The sequence below is a fragment of the Rhinopithecus roxellana genome, chromosome 11 (assembly GCF_007565055.1).
Source record: "Rhinopithecus roxellana isolate Shanxi Qingling chromosome 11, ASM756505v1, whole genome shotgun sequence".
NCBI lineage: Eukaryota > Metazoa > Chordata > Mammalia > Primates > Cercopithecidae > Rhinopithecus > Rhinopithecus roxellana.
Window position 1 is genome coordinate 96,722,173 of NC_044559.1, and position 19,835 is coordinate 96,742,007.

General features: G+C 42.0%; 2 protein-coding genes across 7 annotated transcripts in view; one reads left to right on the top strand and one right to left on the bottom strand.

Annotated features, from left to right (window-relative positions):
* The window catches only part of ARHGAP12 (Rho GTPase activating protein 12), a 126,415-nt gene extending 124,790 nt beyond the window's left edge, over nt 1-1,625 (bottom strand). For 5 of the 6 annotated variants that reach the window (XM_030940737.1, XM_030940735.1, XM_030940734.1 and 2 more), the window contains exon 1: nt 1,420-1,625. The gene's annotated coding sequence lies outside the window, so the exon portion shown is untranslated. The remainder of the gene's footprint in view (nt 1-1,419) is intronic. The other variant, XM_030940736.1, reaches the window with a different exon arrangement.
* LOC115900318 (neural Wiskott-Aldrich syndrome protein-like) lies at nt 820-19,615 on the top strand. The gene is made up of 4 exons (XM_030940166.1): nt 820-898; nt 1,212-1,559; nt 19,367-19,447; nt 19,580-19,615. Coding segments are annotated over exons 1-4 (510 nt in total). The 3' UTR covers nt 19,582-19,615.
* The last annotated feature ends 220 nt before the right edge of the window (nt 19,616-19,835 follow it).

The following is a 19,835-nucleotide window of genomic DNA, read 5'->3' on the forward strand; positions in this document are numbered from 1 at the left end:
CGTTTCCAAAGCAATCTTAAAACAAAGAAAAAAAAAAAAATACTGCGCCAGGAGCCAGACTGCCTATTCAGACCAGAGGTGGTGGAAGAAGATAACCCATTCTGTAAAATACCCTCCTATAGATCAGGTAAAGAAAAAGCGATATAGACAAATAAATACACATCTAGGCCATCGTTCCCGACTTTTAAGTACGAAAGAGGAGTGGCTAGGGGCTAGTCACTTTTTAACACTTCCATTGAAACACATGGCGTCTCCCAAGGTCTAACCTCTAGTAGTCGGGTGGCAGAACCTGAACCAGAACCCGAGTGAGCCTTCCTTCCTCCACGACCTCCCTTTAGGAACGCATGCCTAAACAGTCGATAAAATCTACTTCTCTATGTCATGATTAACCCAAAAGTCAGCCACAACCAATCGTGTTATTAGAGCGCTAAAAGCCTCTACCCACAACAAACACTCCACATGGGATGACATTAGAACTTTCGACAAAGGTGTACTTTCAACGTCGTGCTTTAGCCTTTGAAAATACATTGACAAAACTGCAGCTGCAGTCAAAAGGAAAACATCACACGCCTCCAAAGCTGAAGGGCGTGCCTTTTTCTCTAACGAGGACCTTGTGGCCATTTCTTCTCAAAGGGTCTGCAGTCACTTAAGGTAGCAACGCGTAAAGGACAGCCGTTCTGAGAAGACAACCAGCTCCCCTGAGATGGGAGGCGGGCTGCACGCTGGCAAAGAGGATTTTTCAATTCAAGGACTTTGAGGAGATTCCGCCCAGAGAAGCTGGAGGAGAGCGAATGCACGTCCATCCAGCAGGGGCAGGGCATGAGGAAAAACCGCAAAGAAGAAAGTGGCCGGTTTAAGGTCAACAGTCCTGGAGGGAAGCCCCAGGTGGGCCCCCCGGGTGGGTGGAGGCCTGCGAGCCCCACTGCGGTTAGGGAGTGGGCCCATGGCGAGGGAGGGGCCGGCCCGGCCTTTTGCACACACACGCACGCACACACACACACCCGCCTTTTGCAGACACACGCGAACGCACACACCCGCCTTTTGCACATAGACACGCACACACCCGCCTTGTGCACACACGCGCGCGCACCCTCACACTCTCCTCCCTGGGGGCGGGGCCGGCGGGCGCTGCCCTCACACAGGAAGTCAGGAAACCCAGGGGGCAGAGGAGCCACAACTTCGGGCCATTTAAACCCTCTTGCCCACGTCAGCCAATAGGCTGCGCCGGCCCCCTCCCCCCCCCCGGCGCCCACCCCCGCGTCCAGAGCCCCTCGCGCGCACCTCGAGGGCGGCGCCTCCCGCACACGCCTCCCCCCGACTACACCGCCCTTGGTGGGCACAGCCCGACCCCGGCGCGCCTTTGTGCAGCGCCTCGCCAACCTGCCCCCCGTCCGCCAAGACCCACGCCCTGCACCTCACCCGGAGCCCGGCGGCCTCGCGGCGGGCGGCTCCCTCCTTAGTCCGTCACGCGGCTGCGGGTCGGCGACGCGAGCCGGGAGAGCGCTTGCACGGCGACGGCCGCTGCCGACCAGTCCCCGCAGGCTGGCCTCTGAGGGAGGGTAAGTTCCAGGGCACGTCGGAGCGCGCCGGCGCGGGGGCGGGGCGCAGGGCGGGGCTCACGTGACGTGCGGGGGCGGGGCGGGAGGCTCACGTGACGGCGCGGGAGCGCCGGGCGGGCGCGGGTGTCCGGGATTGTCGGGAGTGGCGCGGGGTGTGGCGGCTGGGGGGGATCAGGACGGGGGCGCAGCCAGGTTACGGTGTGGGGACTCGGGCCGGCGCGGGAGTCGGCGGCCAAGGAGGCTCGCACTTTGTAAACAAAGAGTGGGAAGCGTTAAGAAAACGCTCGTAGGGAAAACCAGAGAAGGGCGGACAGAGCGCCAGGGTGGCAGGAATGGAGCCCGGGCAAAGACAGCCCTGGCGTGTGCCCTACCGCTCCCTTCCTCGGCCCCTGGAGCTGCGGCCGGGCGTGGGTGGGTCAGTCGTTCACGGGCCCGGAAATTCCACTGGGACACCCGAAAAAGTGCCGCTTGCCGCCTCAGGCGGACGGAAAGGGACTCGGGGCACTGAGTCCATTGCCGGGGTCGCCAGGGCACAGGTGCACACTCTGGACTGAGGAGACCCCTGGGACGCGGAGGGCTGCTCCAGGGCAGAACCAGTCGGTCAGCATTCAGCCTTCCACGGCCCTGAGGGTGCGAGCCCTGCGGGGGCCACAGGGTCATTGTCCAAAGTCATCCGCGTTTGCACTGTGGCAGCACGGAACCCGGAAGTCACAGCTTTGGAAGGTCTTTGATGGTGATCCAGTGGCAGGAGGAGCTCAGCTGGAATGGGAATCAGGAAAGAGACCTGGCTTCTGCCATTTATTGGATTTCACCCTTCTGAACCTCTCAAATGAGAGCTGGCTTCTAGCTCTAGACTTCAATGAGTATGAGAAAAATAACTGAGAGGCGTTGGAACTTTAGTAACTACTCATTCCTTAACCAGTTGTTGATTGTGCCTGTTGTGGTGCCAGGATGAAATATTTAATAATAGAGACCAGAAAGGGGAGGGGGGAAAAAGCCAAGCATATATATATGATTCAAGCGCTCAAGAGCTACTCTCCGGAGTTGGCTTTTCTGTGCTTCCCTCTGTACTTGAAGATGCCACAATGCCTGGCTTCCTTATCAACCAGCTGAACTCCGAATTGTTCCTTACAGGATGCGAAGAATCCAGTAGGGCAGTGGCAAGACTTGTGGTTTACAACCTTCCTGTTAAATTAAGTCTAATGCGAGCTAAAGTGTTAAGATATTTTCCATTTAGAAAGGAAAGAGGCTTACAATGAGAATTTTTGAAAAATAAGCCTGAGGCTGTGCTGTCTCCATCATTGCATTTGCTTTTCACAGCCCTTGGCACCCACTGCCTTTTTTGTCTCCCTCAGTTTCTAACCCGTTCTGTTTTCATGCATTTGTTCAGTATAAAGAGTATTTCCTGTGTGCTTCTGAAACTACTTTCCATAGACTCTGCTTGTGTTCTCCTTATAAAACCAAAACAAGAGCAGTGCAAAAAGGAAACGACCCTGATAGGAATGTGCTGATAACCTTACCTTCCCTACTCTCCAAACCTGAATTGGGCACCCTTGGTTTTAGCAAGAGATAGAACTCAACAGTTTGCATGCACTTGCGGATCTGCCTGTAACTCCACTTCCTATTTCACAAACTAATCTTGGATGATACCACAATGCCCACAGTATGCTGATCACCACCAACAGCAGATGGACTCGGATAAAAAGAGCTTTCTCGCTAGTGTGTTGTTTTAAAAGAACCTGATGGAGAGCTATGATCATATGCAACATTGCCTCTAGTTAGTTTTTAAATAACACTTGTAGCATATGTCTGGCGCCTGTGCTCAGGATTTCAACAGATCATTTTCAGGATTTTGACATTTAACTGGCTTCTTATGAAGTAGCAGAGAGTTCCAAAATGTAGAATGGAAATATAAGCTCCACACACAGGCAGAGATTTGAGTCTGATTTGTTTGTGTGTATATCCCAAGTGCCTAAAAGCACTTGGCATACAGTAGATGCAGAATAGATTCCTGTTGAATGTGTTTTTGAGCGAAAATGTAGTCTGTACTTTGCATAAACTTGTCCTACTTTCTTCCTAATTCTTTAATAAGTAACCTACTTTTCACTGTGTATTTTTAAATGAAAAAGCATAACATTATATCTGGCATTACCACTTTGGCTGGGCTATAAAGAAACAGGAACTTGGCAGTATCTATTAAAATTACAAATGCATATATACTCGGAGCCTTGAATTTCATTTCTAGGGATTTATGCCACAGATGTTTCCACACATAAGAAATAACAAGGTGTTTCTTATTATTGAGAATAGCAAAAGATTGGGAACAAGCTAAGTATCCATCAACAGGATACTAGTTAAATTATGATAGAACCATATGTTTGAACATTGTGCAGCTGTTAATCAAAAAAAAAATCAGAAAGCTCTTTGTTTTAACATTAAGCTCTCCAAGATTTTTTTGTTAAGTGGAAAACACAGAAATATGGCACAGAATATTGTATCAAATTGTATATGCATTAAACAGGACAAAGTAACTGTTGAGGTATGAGAACACAGTAGATGGAAAGCATAAGAAATAGACTTCACTGTATTCATATTTAAACTTTTTGATATTCAAAATTTCAGAATGTTTTATCTATTCAAATAGTGAAAATGTTTAAAATTTTTCTGGCATTTTTTGGTTGCTGCTGCTGTTATCAAAACATTCAGGCTTCATCTGTTCTATAAAAGTTTACCTGATTAAAATAAACATATCAAGGAGGCTGGGTGCAGTGGCTCATGCCTGTAATCCCAACACTTTGGGAGACTGAGGCAGGCAGATTGTTTGAGCTCAAGAATTCAAAACCAACCTGGGCAACATGGCAAGACCCCGTTTATTCTGAAAATACAAAAAAAAAATAGCTGACTGTGGTGGTGTGCGCCTGTGGTCTCAGCTACACCAGAGGCTGAAGTGGGAGGATCACTTGAACCCAGGAGGTGGAGGTTGCAGTTAGCCAAGATCGTGACACTATACTCCAGCCTGAGTAACAGAGTGAGACCCTGTCTCAAAAAAATAAATAAATAAATAAAATCAAGTAAACCAGTACTCAGAGGCAAACTTTTGAAAAACTCAAGAGTTTTTGTTCAGATTGAATAATGTCTGTTTCTTAGCATAATGATTTGAAATCCAGGTACTACGTTTATTTTGAGGCTTAGTACGTTTTATCAAATGTATATAAATTTTTGGAAGTACTCTATTTTTCTTCAAGTTTAGTAAAGCCTTCCTTGAACAAGTTTTAACAAATTGGATCCTACATTTTAAACAATAAAATTAGAATTTCATGGATCATTTGTCTGCTAATTAAGGTCAACAAAATATATTTTGGGAAAAACACTAAAGGCATATGTTTCTCTGTGTATCTGTTCGCTCACCCACTTTGTAATATCAACTGCTTCTTGTTTCCATGGGTTACACAGATGGCCTGTAAATGATTTTGTCTAATAATGTTTCAGTATTTGATTATATTTATTTGTGGGCTTAAGAGAATTATCATGAGTACAGTAGCAGTCAGACTTGCATAACACATCTTTAGGGGTTTTAGGAGATTTATTAATATTTTCTTGTGAAATCTCATTGCTTTCGCTATATAAATTCATATGATCAGTTTTAACTATTATTAAAGACAAATACAGGCTTAAAGAATTAGTACTTGTGGTCTGACACGGTGACTCACACCTGTAATCCCAGCACTTTGAGAGGCTTAGGCAGGTGGGTCACCTGAGGTCAGGAGTTCAAGACCAGCCTGGCCAACATGGTGAAACCCCGTCTCTACTAAAAATACAAAAAATTAGCTGGACATAGTGGTGCATGCCTATAGTCCCAGCTACTGGGGAGGCTGAGGCAAGAGAATTGCTTGAACTTGAGAGGCGGAGGTTGCAGTGAGCCAAGATGGCGCCATTGCACTCCAGCTTGGGTGATAGAGACCCTGTTTCAAAAAAAAAAAAAAGAATTAGTACTTGTAATAGTTGATTATACAAATTAGGACATTCTTGTTATACCCAACTAACTCTGAGTCCAGGAGTGGGGGAAAAAACCACTCAGGGCACATAGGATCAGCTCCAAAAATTAAATTTTCTGCAAGCCCTGCTGCTAAAACAGCCTGCTGTAACCATAAGATTAGTTTTACCTAGTAGCTGCTGAAATGACCTACTGTGATTCATAGACTAGTTTTACCTACTGCTGTCTTCAGCAATCAGAGTTTGTCAGCTCCCCAAAGCTTCTCCAGTGGCAGTAAACTTTCTTTTAAAACAATACATAACATTTCTCCTTCCGATAAACTACCAACCTTCTTTTTGTTCTTTGAACATACCAAAGACCACCCATATGTACATATATTTATATATATACCCCAAATTCCAATTCTGTGATTCCCAAATGTTTAATTTAGAGATTCATCTCTATATTTTATTTTGACTTCTACATAATTGCTGTCAGAAGTGGAATCCAAAGCAGACTCATCTTAGAGAATTAGCCCCTGGAATGTGGTGTGAAGTACCCACATTCAGGCCTCTTGAGCCCCCAAACTTCTACGGGCCACCTCTTTTCCCCATGGTGAGTCTCTGTTGGCTTGAACTCATATTTTTTCTTCTGGTTTAGTTCAGTTTTATTTGGGAATTGGTTGGGAAGCATCCTTTCCCACTACCGGTTATGAAATTTTCTGTTTAGGGAAACTTTCTGCCTCCTTGCTATAGACTTGGTTAAGATGAATATGTTTTTCTTCCTGGTTATGAGGACTCCTGTTTAAAAGGGATTTTTTTTCTCTCTTTTGTTAAAGAAGGCTTATTAACCCTCTTGGGGAGTACATACTTTATTTTCTGATTCATTTGCACACTTAGATTTTAAATTGGTTTTTGTGGCCAGGTGCCATGGCTCATGCCTGTAATCCCAGCACTTTAGGAGGCTGAGCCAGGCAGATCATTTGAGCCTAGGAGTTCAAGACCAGCCTGGGCAGCATAGTGAGACCCATCTCTAATACATTTATATATATAAGTATTTTGTGTATTTGGCATTAAACCAAGTCAGCTAAATTTATTTACAAATGGGCTCTCAAAGTTCAAAGGCATGCCAAAATAGTTCCCCCTTCTGAGACTCCAGCTGACATGTTCAGACATTATGGGGATCATTAAAACAGTCCATTTTTCTTAAAACTAAAGTACAGGGCCACATCTATGAAATCATACAGTCCAAATAGGACAGATATCTCAATTGGTATCTTGAGGCTCAAAGACTCACTTTCAAGACTCAAAGGTTGCCTCACTGCAAAGTACTGTCACAAAGCTACCTGGGACTCATTCTTCCCCAAAACCTTTCCATCCCCTTCCTACACCTCCTCCCCTTTATCCTTCTCTGTGCTAAACTCTCTTTTTCCAAAACCCCTCAACTATTCTGGCATACTGATTAATAAGAATCTATTCTTGGCTGGGCGCGGTGGCTGACGCCTGTAATCCCAGCACTTTCGGAGGCTGAGGCTAGCAGATCACGAGGTCAGGAGTTTGAGAACAGCCTAGCCAACATAGTGAAACCCCGTCTCTACCAAAAATACAAAAAATTAGCCCGGCGTAGTGGTGGGCGCCCGTAATCCTAGCTACTCAGGAGGCTAAGGCAGGAGAATTGCTTGAACCCCGGAGGCAGAGGTTGCAGCAAGCCAAGATCATGCCACTGCACACCAGCAGAGGCACCAGTGTGGGACTTGTCTCAAAAAAAAAAAAAATTCTTAATAGTTACTATTAAAACTGTAGGGTTTTTTTTGAGATGGAGTCTTTCTCCATCGTGTACGCTGAAATGCAGTGGTGCAATCTCGGCTCACTGCAACCTCCACCTCCCAGATTCAAGCAATTGTCGGATCTCAGCCTCCTAAGTAGTTGGGATTACAGGAATGCACCACCACACCTGGCTAATTTTTGTATTATTAGTAGACACAGGGTTTCTCTGTGTTGGCCAGGCTGGCCTTGAACTTCTGGCCTCAGGTAATCCACTTGCCTCAACCTCAAAGTGCTGGGATTACAGGCATGAACCACCACACCCAGCCAAAACTTTAGTTTTAGTAGTATTTCTATAGTTATTCTGGCCTTAATGCTGTTTCTTGAAGGCAAAAGATAAAATTTCTATGTAAAAGACACCTTCCCTATACCAGAAGGAAAGACAGCACTCTTAGTCTCAAGCATGAGTAACAGAAACCAAGAAAATACTGTATAAACCTTGTTAGAATAGCTTTTGCAGGGTGTAGTGACTCACACCTGTAATCCCAGCACTTTGGGAGTCTGAGGCGGGAGGATCACTGGAGCTCAGAAGTTTGAAACCAGCCTGGGCAACTTAGTGAGACTTTATCTCTACTACTTAAAAAAACAAAACAAAACAAAATCCCAACTACTTGGGAGGCTGAGGCAGGAGAATCGCTTGAACCCGGGAGACGGAGGTTGCAGTGAGCTGAGATCACGCCAGTGCACTCCAGCCTGGGCAACAGAGCTAGACTCTATCTCAAAAAAAAAAACAAAAAGCGAAAAACAAAAAAATAGCTGGGCATGGTAGCACAGGCCTATAGTCCTGGCTACTTGGGAGGGTGAGTTGCTGAGGTAGGAGGATCACTTGAGCCCAGAAGGTTGAGGCTGCTGTGAGTAGTGATCACACTGTTGCTCTCCAGCCCTGGCAACAGATTTTTTTCTGTTGCAAGACTGTGTCTCAAAAATAAATAATTGTAACAATAATAACTCTTATCTTTTGGGGCTCCTCACGTAATTGTCACATTTTTCACAGTTAGCCATTTTTTGTCCAATCCAGTATATTGGTAATGACTCAAACTACTTTACCCAAAATTTGTTTCCCAGCCTTTTTAAGATTACTTATTAAAGAAACAAAGGCCAGGCACAGTGGCTCATGCCTATAATCCTAGCGCTTTTGGAAGCCGAGGCAGGTGGATCATTTGAGGTCAGAAGTTCAAGAGCAGCCTGGGGCAACATGGCCCTGTCTCTACAAAAAAAAAAAAAAAACAACAACAACAACAAAATTAGCCAAGTTTGGTGGCACTTACCTGTAGTCCCAGCTACCTAGGGGCCTGAGGCGGGAGGATAGCTTGAGCCCAGGAGGCAGAGGTTGCAGTGAACTGAGATTGTGCTGCTGCACTCCAACCTGGGCAACAGAGTGAGATTCTGTCTCAAAAAAAAAAAAAAACCCTTAAAGTTTAGCTTATCTTGTCAGAAATACGGTTTGAATCTAATTGTCTTCTTATAAACCAGTAAGTTTATGTTACTGTGCTTTACTCAAGAATAAACTTTTAATAAAAACTATATGCCAGCCTAGGCAACACAGTGAGACCTCGTCTCTCCAAAAAAAAAAAAAGCTGGGTATGGTGCACGCCTGTGGTCCCAGCTACATGGGAGAGTAAGGCAAGAGGATCATTTGAGCCCAGAATGTTAAGGCTAGAGTGAGCTATGTTTGTACCACTGTATTGCTGCCTGGGCAACAGAGCAAGACCCAGTCTCAAAAACAAAACAAACCCAAACAAAAAATTATATGGTCTTTGTTTTTGTTTGTATGTTTTTATGGGTTTTTTATTTCTATATGCATATGATCATTTTCTACCAAAATATATAAAAGAGCTCTAATTTTTTTTTTTTTTTTTTTTTTTTTTTTTTTTTTTTGAGACGGAGTCTCGCTCTGTCACCCAGACTGGAGTGCAGTGGCCAGATCTCAGCTCACTGCAAGCTCCGCCTCCCGGGTTCACGCCATTCTCCTGCCTCAGCCTCCCGAGTAGCTGGGACTACAGGCGCCGCCACCTCGCCCGGCTAGTTTTTTGTATTTTTAGTAGAGACGGGGTTTCACCGTGTTAGCCAGGATGGTCTCGATCTCCTGACCTCGTGATCCGCCCGTCTCGGCCTCCCAAAGTGCTGGGATTACAGGCTTGAGCCACCGCGCCCGGCCTAAAAGAGCTCTAATTACTTGACTTAAGATTCTTTTTTTCCAAAATATATAAAAGAACCCTAATTATTTGACTTAAAAGGAAAAATTAAGTGCTCAAATCTAATATTTTATCAAGTATTTTATCAAAAATATAGTAACTAAAAAATTTTTTTTAGTTCACAGGACTTAAGTAAATCTTGGATAATAAGCTAATTTTAAGTTTGTTGATAAAATAAAAATGTCTTCAAAATTGTTAGCACACATTTGAGGGTATGGAGTGGCTTGATTTGCTGGCCAGACAAGATTATATTTGTCCTTGCTAGCTGCTTTAAGATCATAAAAGTATGAGTTACACCCAAAAATAAATGTACAGATGAGAGTGCAATGCAGTGTCCATTGTTTCCTGTATACCAAGCACAACAATTTAACTTTTAAAGGTTTTTCTTTAATAGAAAAATAAGATAATGACTAGCTCTGTGTAATATCTCAGTGGCTTTCTTTCTCGACCTTTTTGCCAATTTCTGTAGCTTTTTTTTTTTTTTTCTCAATTCTGACTGTGCTGTTGTGTCCTGATACATGTTTGTCTTCAAGGCCCGAGAGAACAATGCTTCCTCTGGTATAACTTGATTCTGTACTCTTGGCTTTTCTTGGTGCATCAAAGTTGTTTTGTGTAACTAGGCAAATTTACAAGCTGTACATCCTCCTGTTCAAGGTACAGGTTTCTTGTTTACATTACTCTTCTATAATGTGATGTATATTCATAACCTTAGTCACATACTCTTCCAGTGTTTAGCCAAATGCTAGTACCTTTTCATGAAGTTTGACTTCCAGGTAATTCAAACAGGCATCCTATAAAGAGAAACAGTCATACTACAAGAGGTTTTTCTTTTCTTTTTTTTTTTTTTTTTTTGAGACAGTGTTTTGTTTTGTTTTGTTTTGTTTTGTTTTGTTTTGTTTTGTTTTGTTTCGGAGACAGTGTTGCATTCTGTTGCCCAGGCTGAAGTGCACTGGTGCGTTTTCGGCTGGCTACAACCTCCACCTCCTGGGTTCAAGCAATTCTTGTGCTTCAGGCTCCCAAGTAGCTGGGATTACAGGCACGAGCCACCACACCCAGCTAGTAGAGATGGAGGTTTCACTATGCTGACCAGGCTGGTCTCCAACTCCTTAACTCAAGTGACCTGCCTGCCTTGGCCTCTCAAAGTGCTAGGATTTCAGGCCTGAGCCACCACACCCAGCCACAAGAGGTTTCTCTTTACCTTTTAAATAATCAGCCTAAAAAAACAGATAAGTTATATTTTGAGGTAGTTTCTTGTGCTTTTCCTGTTTTTATTAGGTTTTTGACTACTTGGAAAAAGTTATCTCAATACAGAGCCAAGTTTTTTTTTTTTTTCTCTCTCTGTCTCAACGGAGTTTTGATTTTGGATTTGTTTGGTTGGTTGGTTGGTTTTATTTTTTATTTTTTTATTTTTTGGAGACAGAGTCTTGCTTTGTCACCCAGGCTGGAGTGCAGTGGCATGATCTTGGCTCACTGCAGCCTCTGCTTCCCCAAGCAATTCTCCTACCTCAGCCTCCCAAGTAGCCAAGATCACAGGCACGCGCCACCATGCCCAGCTAATTTTTGTATTTTTAGTAGAGACAGGGTTTCACCATGTTGGCCAGGCTGGTCTCAAACTCCTGACCTCAGTGATTCACCCACCTCAGCCTCCCAAAGTGCTGGGATTCCAGGTGTGAGCCACCACACCTGGCCAGTTTTATTTATTTTTGAGGCAGGATCTTGTTCTGTTGCCCAGGCTAAAGTGCAGTAGCATGATCTTGGTTCACAGCAGCCTTGACTTCCCAGGCTCAAGCAATCCTCCACCTCAGCCTCCCAAGTATCTGGGAACTATAGGAACATGCTACCACACTCAGCTGAGTTTTGTATTTTTTGTAGAGATGAGGTTTTGCCATGTTGCAAAGGCTGGTCTCAAATTCCTGAGCTCAAGCCATCTGCCTTCCTCAGCCTCCCGAAGTGCAGGATTACAGGCATGACCCACCATGCCTGGCCTATGTTACTTCTTATATTTGCTTTTGAAGTCTTTCATTTATCACTCTGAATAAATAAATGGCTATTATTTCTCAATGGCATGTAATTCTTCTTTGATTAAATATTTTAAGCCTTTTAACATCTTTGCCACTTTCCCGAAACCAAATTCTAATTTAAAAGTTTTTTTAACCAGGGCCGGGCGCGGTGGCTCAAGCCTGTAATCCTAGCACTTTGGGAGGCCGAGACGGGTGGATCACGAGGTCAGGAGATCGAGACCATCCTGGCTAACACGGTGAAACCCCGTCTCTACTAAAAAAAATACAAAAAACTAGCGGGGCGAGGTGGCAGGAGCCTGTAGTCCCAGCTACTTGGGAGGCTGAGGCAGAAGAATGGCATAAACCTGGGAGGCGGAGCTTGCAGTGAGCTGAGATCCGGCCACTGCACTCCAGCCCAAGCAACAGAGCAAGACTCCGCCTCAAAAAAAAAAAAAAAAAAAAAAGTTTTTTTAACCTAAACTTGACTTTGGGATTGTCCATTGGTCCTCTGGAAAACCTCTGCGATCTGTGTGTATACTCTGAATTGCAATTCTGTGATTCCCAAATAAAATGCTTAGAGATTCATCTCTATATTTTCTTTTGACTTCAGCATAGTAAAGGGCTAATAGACAGATTGCCACCTAGAGATTTTTTGCAAAATTATGTAGCCCTGGCTGCATAATAGAAGAAAATGTAGTAATTGGTCTTCAAATTTAAAATGTGTAATCAGCCAATCAATAATTTAGATATATTTTAATTGATAATTTGTTCTGCTGTTATCCTGTAAATTAAATATCCACTCATTTTAGTTTCACTCAGATATAGGCACTAAGGAAATGACCCTAAAAGCAATAAAAATCAGCAATAAATAATTTATTATTTGAGATGCATGAAAAACATTTACTATTTGTCACATTCGGACATACTGTGTTCCTATATGAAACACAGCTAAGATATAAATAATATTTCTTGATTCAAAAATAAAAGTGCTTCCCTAATATTGGGAACAAGGGAAAAATTCCTGCTTTTGCCACTTCTAGTCAGTTGCACTGGAGGTTCTAGCAAGTATCGAACAGCAAGTACATTGGTGGAGAAAACTTGATGTAAATTTATATAATCTGGTACAGTAGATAAAAACATCCAAACAAGTTATAGCATTAAAATCCATAGGCTTGGTATATTGAGGTGGGTGGGAGGATAAAAGGAGATAATATATATCAGCACATTCCTATCAAGGCACACCTTCCCTTTTGCAATAGGCCCTTGTTCTCGTTTTAGAAAGAGATCACAAGGGGATTTCATGGAAAATAGTTTCAGGAGCAAAACTTGGCATATGGCATATCATATCAATAAATGATAAAGATGGTTCCTGCTCCCTCCAGGCTCTATAATGCTCCCCAACTCACCTTCTCTTACAGGTTCCTTTAACCTACATTCACCTTTGTGAATAGCCTATCTTTAAGTCTGTTTCCATTAAATTCATTTGAGTGGGCTTCTCTCTGACAAGACCCTGACTAATACACTTGATTAACTGCTTTCCTAACCGGGAACAGTTTGGGAACATAACAGGTCTTTGATGTTTGTGCAACTAAAATTAGAAGGATTCCAGGAACATCTCAGTAAAAAAAGTAATAGCCAACATCCTAAGAGACAGTGAAATGAAAAGAGGAGAACACTGTATCAGAAAGCAGCAAGGAAGGCTCAAGAGTTGCACAGTTTCAAAACATTCAGTGAAGATTCAATAAGCATCAAGGTAATTGAACGTTTTGTGATGTTCGTTATGACGTCTCTAAGTGACCTTCAGTACTGGACATTTTAAGGTAATGCTCCTAAAAGGTATTGCAACCTCCCAACAGTGAGATTTTTAAAAATAAAAATACAGGTTTGCGAGGAACTTCTTCCCTTGCCTCTACTCACTGATGTCTCAAATCATTGGAATGGAAGAGAGAGAGGGACAGAACATCCTCTTACCTAGGCAGGTTCTCACATATGGTAATTTGCATAATCACTGGCACACATAAAACCAGCCCCCTCTATCACAGGATGCCAGCTAATGCTTAAAAAATTCAGATTTTTGTCCTCAAATACAAGCTTCCTAACTATAAAAAATTGTGAGAACTTTCCATGTTTATTCCAACTTTGATATTATTCATTCTACCTTCTAAAAATACAGTAAACAACATCATATATCAATTACCATTCGCTCAAAAGAATATATCTTATGGAAAGAGATGAGTTGTATCTTAATATGGCAACCTATCTAATTAAGAAAAAAAAGGATTTTTCCTGATTCCTTAGATTAGCATAGTTATTGAAGAACTTTGATTATGAAAATTATTGAGGTTTTGGAAGGGAAAATAAGTCAACGTTCAGGGAACACTCATACTCTAGCTGTTGATATTATCATGACAGCATTTAGGGAGCTGTCATGGCAACCATAATTTAATCTCCATGAGTGTCTTGGAACACCCAGGCACCCCCGGAAATGAGGAGGGTGATTCAGTGGGCGGCACACTCCTGTCCTTATGAGTCAGGAAAATACCACTGCTCTCACTCACATTGCTGGAGGCACCATTCTGTGAGATATAAAATGCAGCCACTGTGTGATCTGTGACACTTTCACAAGAGCAAAATGTTGGCTTCATTCAATATTCCTGCCAAGTCTATTCTGATTGATTTTGAGACAAATTTTCACTTCGTGACTAATGCAGAGCCTTGATCTCTCATCTTTTTGTCTGTTAAGCAAATCACAGCATAGTCTTCACTTTGATCTTTGGGGTGTAAGGTCAGTGGGAAGATTTAAAGCTTTGAACAGTTTTTTTCACCACCTTACTGGTTTTGTTTGAAGGTTAGTGAGAGAAAAGATTAAAATTAATGGCTAAAATGAGATAGTTTTAGCTTTCATTTCCTGGTATAACATCACAGATTCTAGAATTGTCAGGACTACCAAGTTTAAATCTATAGGTATGGTAAAGCCTCTGTGCTTTGCATATTCTATAAAATCTATGAAATCAAAGTGAACTGTCCTCTGACTCTGAAACATCTATTGACTATCCACAGTGTGCTAAGTCCAAAAGATTTATTTTAACAAAAGAAAGAGAAACAGGCAAATAACATGGCTACTTAGAAAAAGCACTAGAGCCGGGCTCACACCTGTAATCCCTATACTTTGGGAGGCCGAGGTGGGCAGATCACCTGAGGTTGGGAGACCAGCCTGACCAATACGGAAAAACCCCACCTCTACTAAAAATACAGAATTAGTCTGGCGTGGTATCACGTACCTGTAATCCCAGCTACTCGAGAGGCTGAGGCAGGAGAATCACTTGAACCTGGGAGGCAAATGTTGAGGTGAACTGAGATCGTGGCATTGCACTCCAGTCTGGGCAAAAAGAGCGAAACTCTGTCTCAAAAAAAAAAAAAAAAAAAGGAAGAAGAGAAAAAGCACTAGAATAGCTGGGCACAGTGGCTAATGCTTGTAATCCCAGCACTTTGGGAGGCCAAGGCAGGTGGATCATTTGAGGGCAGGAGTTCGAGACCAGCCTAGCCAACATGGTGAAACCCCATCTCAACTAAAAAAAAAAAAATTGCCAGGTGTGTTGGCACCTGCCTGTAATCCCAGCTACTGGGGAGACTGAGGGACAAGAATTGCTTGAACCCAGGAGACAGAGGTTGCAGTGAGCCAATGTTGTGCCACTGCACTCCGGCCTAGGCTAAAGAGCAAGATCCTGTCTCAAAAAAAAAAAAAAAAAAAAAAGCACCAGAAAAGTCCTTGCCATGTAGAACTTTCTGACCATTTTTTTCTGTTTGATTAACTTTCTATTTTACGTGCGTTTGTGTGTGTGTGTGTGTGTGTCTGTGTGTGTGTAGAATAAGAGAGAATTTAAATATATGTGAAATCCTATTTCATATGGGGGCAAATATATGAAGGACAGCAAAAGTTGTGTAATAGTTAAAGAAATTGGGGGAAAGGGAAAATCAAAAACTGTCTCCCTTGAGTTTGACAGACAAATTGTGTTGGCGCTCCATCCGAGCATGTGGCTTCTCTAGCACTACTTTTAATTATGTCTTTCAGCTCTTAACCAGTTGAAAGTGTCTACTAATACAGTTTCCAGCCAGGCGCAATAGCTCACACCTGTAATCCCAGCATTTTGGGAAGCCAAGGCAGTGAGGGTTCTCTTGAGGCCAGGAGTTCAAGATAAGCCTGGGCAACATAGTGAGACCCCTCTCTACAGAAATAAAAATAAAAAATAGTTTCCCATAGCTTCACACAAATAAAGCAAGTTGCTGCCTGCTTTCCCAGTCTTTTATGAATAAAATTCTTCAAAGTGTTGATATTGAATTTCCTTGTTGCAAATCCATATTATCTCTATAGAGTTTCCCATGCCTTCACTTCAATGGTTAACTGAAAAGAGGGGTAGATTCCCCTTTGTGATATGCTTCTCTTAAATCACAAAGCTTCTGGAGCCCTCCTTCTTAGTGGCTAACAAATTTATTTATTCTCATATTAATCCGTCTGTTGAAACAAGATTGCATATTCTCGGTCAAACTGGTTCCACTTCATCTCGCTGACCTTCGTTCTCCTCTATGTTTGCAGTACCCCACTGGCTGATACAGAATGAGACTGCATTGTTAGTATGACTCAAAAGAGGTTTCAGTTTGATTAAAATCTGCTCTTTGATATTTGTTTTTTAAGCTTTTAGACATATGATGTTTTTAGTTTACACAAATTCACATTCTGTTGTCAGAAAACTTTATTTTTAAATAAAATAGTAGTTATTTTCACTATAGGTATAAAATAAAAAAGGAGTTCTGAAAACAGTTTTTTTGTTGTTGTTTTGTTTTTTTTGAGATGGAGTTTGGCTCTTGTTGCCCAGACTGGAGTGTAGCGGCATGATCTCAGCTCACTGCAACCTCTGCCTCCCAGGTTCAAGTGATTCTTCTGCCTCAGCCTCCCAAGTAGCTGGGATTACAGGCATCTGCCACCATGCCTGGCTAATTTTTTGTATTTTTTTGGTAGAGACAAAGGTTTCACCATGTTGGCCAGGCTGGTCTCAAACTCCTGACCTTAAGTGATCCACCCGCCTCAGCCTCCCAAAGTGCTGGGATTACAGGCATTAGCCAAAAACAGTTTCTATTAAAGATGATAAGGAAATAATATGGACTTCCTTACTTGATTGTGCTTAGTAATAACATTCTACCCACTGGATGGGGAAAGTAGCAGTAGAAAGATTTATTGAGGGGATTTCTTAATGGAACTCCCCAGTTAGCATCGTAGCTCTGTCATTAGCAGCGCCATCTTGGACAAGTCTTATCTTGGATATTACCTTGTATGACCTCAGTTTGTCCTCTGTCAAATGAGAGGATTGGCTTGGCCAATTCTCAGATCCTATTCAGTCGTAATAGGCCTTGATTCTCTTTATTACCTTAAGATATTTGATGAAGTCATTTTTGGTTCTTATGTTTTAAAATAACATTCATTTTAATATAGTAATACTTAACACTCGTGTTTTCATCCTCAAAATATTTTTCTCTTATAATGTTTAAAATGTATCTTGGATAGCAAGAAGAACTGTTACTATCCCCACTTTTCAGATAAGGAAGTTTAGGAAGGTTCCATAATTGACCAAGTGGAACAAAGGCAGTCTTAGACTAATTTAAAGGTCTTTTTTTTTTTTTTTTTTTTTTTTTTTTTTTTTTTTTTTTTTTTTACTGTCACTGCATTGGCCAGGCTGGTCTCACACTCTTAGTCTTAAGTGTCCTCTCACCTCAGGCTCCCCAAGTGCTGGGATTACAGGCATGAGCCACCGCTCCTGGCCTTATTTACTGGCTTGAAGCCCTGCCATTGCCAATGGCAGGCATGTCATGAAGCCTGGGACAGGACATTGCAGTACAGAGTGTGAGAACAAGTCAGCTGAACTACCTTCACTTCAAAGCCAGGAGCCTGTATTTATTTATTTGTTACTTTTTTCAGTAGATACAGGGTCTCACTATGTTACCCAGGCTGACCTCGAACTCCTGACCTCAAGGGATCCTCCCACCTCAGCCTCCCAAAGTGCTGGGATTACAGGTATGAGCCACTGCACCCAGCCAAGAGTCTGTATTTATATCCCCTCCTTGTACTTGCTCTAATTGTATTCAGAAGAAAAACTATACATGGAAGTGCCAACCTTTCAGGAAGTGGCAACAGAATAAAGTATGACACTCCATCAAATTAAATTAAATTAAAATCACATCTGATTAAATCATTTTAAAAGATGAACCTGGCATGGCAACACTTTGTGTAACCATCATAGCTTTGCGGTGAGTCATGGTGAGATGTACTCCCGGTGTTATATAATATATAATGAATTCTTTGAAAAGTGATCAAAACTTCCAATACACAGTATTAAAATGAGTACTGGGTTAGGTAAAGGAACAGAGCCATTTTACTACGGTAAGATGAACCTTTTTTCATTTGGATAGCACAGAAAAATATATCGCTGATCTTTTTGCTCTTTCTGGCTTTCCCTTCACATTGCTGTTTGAGTGCTTAGTCTGGAATAACTTAAAAGAGGATGAATTCCATGGTGTCGCATACAGAAGGCCTTTCTCTGGGCAGTGCTTGTCAGTTCTCTATGTAAATAGGGATAACAAAGACCCCAAGAGATGAACAGACAAAGGACATAGTAGACAATTCACAAAAGAGGAAATTCAGTTGTTTAACAAAAAGTGGGGAAAGGTTCCATCTCGCTAGTAATCAAAGATATGCAAATTAAAACACTAATGAGAGACCCAAAGTGTTTGGTTGGTTGTTTTTTATGACAATACAGTAATGGCATCAGTGTGAAAGCTGCTTTCTTGCACATTGCTAGGAGCAGGGTAAATGGACTCAGCTCTGTTAAAAAAAAAAAAAAAATTGGCAATGATACAAATAAAAAGTGTTAAAAATGTTTGTGCTTTTTGAACTAGTAATTTCACTCTTAGGGATCCATCCTATACAAGCCTAAATATGGAAAATATTTTGTATACACTAAAGCATACATCACAGTGCTACTATTTGTAATAGCAAAAAGAAAAACTAAATAAGTGTGTGATATGTTAAAGTATGGCTCACTATACTGAAACGTGAAGCAATTAAAATTGTTTTATGAAGTGTTTCTAATCCCCTAGGAAAAAACTTATGTTATCATGTAATATGAGAAATGAAGTCATGAACACTATGAAACACCTGTGAAAATAAACAGATTTTTTTTTTAAAGATGAAGAAAATTATTTTTAGAAAAAGTAACTATGAAAGAAAATACACTAAAAATGTTAATTTTTTTTTTTTTAAGACAGAGTTTCGCTCTTGTTGCCGAGACTGGAGTGCAATGGTGCAATCTCAGCTCACTGCAACCTTCACCTCCTGAGTTCACGTTATTCTCCTGCCTGAGCCTCCCTAGTAGCTGGGATTACAGGCATGTGCCACCATGGCCCGCTACTTTTTTTGTATTTTTAGTAGAAACGGGGTTTCTCCACATTGGTCAGGCTGGTCTCGAACTCCTGACCTCAAGTGACCCACCCACCTCGACCTCCCAAAGTGCTGGGATTACAGGCATGAGCCACTGCACCCAGCCAAAAATGTTAATATTAGTTCTCTTTAGACTGATGTCTTCTTTTTACTTTTCCATATTTTCCGGAGTTTTATATTGATTCCTTAGGACATTTACAGTGAACATAAAAATGTTAGAAAGAGAGAAGAGCTCAACATTTTTCATTAGAGCACCCTTAAAAAATACATTTTCTAAGGAAACCTGAATTGCCTAGATCTCATCTCTTTTCTGTTTGTTTGTTTTAGGTACATCTTCGCCTATACTAGATAGATCATTGATATACTTACCAAAACAAAAGGAAATGGTCCTGTTTCCTGTGAAATTGTGTAAGCATGTGCCCTAAAAACCACCTTTGTTTTAGATTCTTTCCAGTCTATTTAAAATTCTGGTCTTTATCTGACAAGCTGGAACTTTTCTTTTCTTTTTTTTTTTTTTTTTTTTTTTTTTTTTTGAGACAGAGTTTCGCGCTTGTTGTCCAGGCTGGAGTGCAGTGGCGCAATCTCAGCTCACCGCAACCTCTACCTTCCAGGTTTAAGCGATTCTCCTGCCTCAGCCTCCTGAGTAGCTGGAATTACAGGTATGTACCACCACGCCCAGCTAATTATGTATTTTTAGTAGAGACGAGATTTCTCCATGTTATTTTTATTTTTTCCTTTCCTTTTTTTTTTTGACACAAGATCCAGGGTCTTGCCCTGTTGCTCAGTCTGGTGTGAA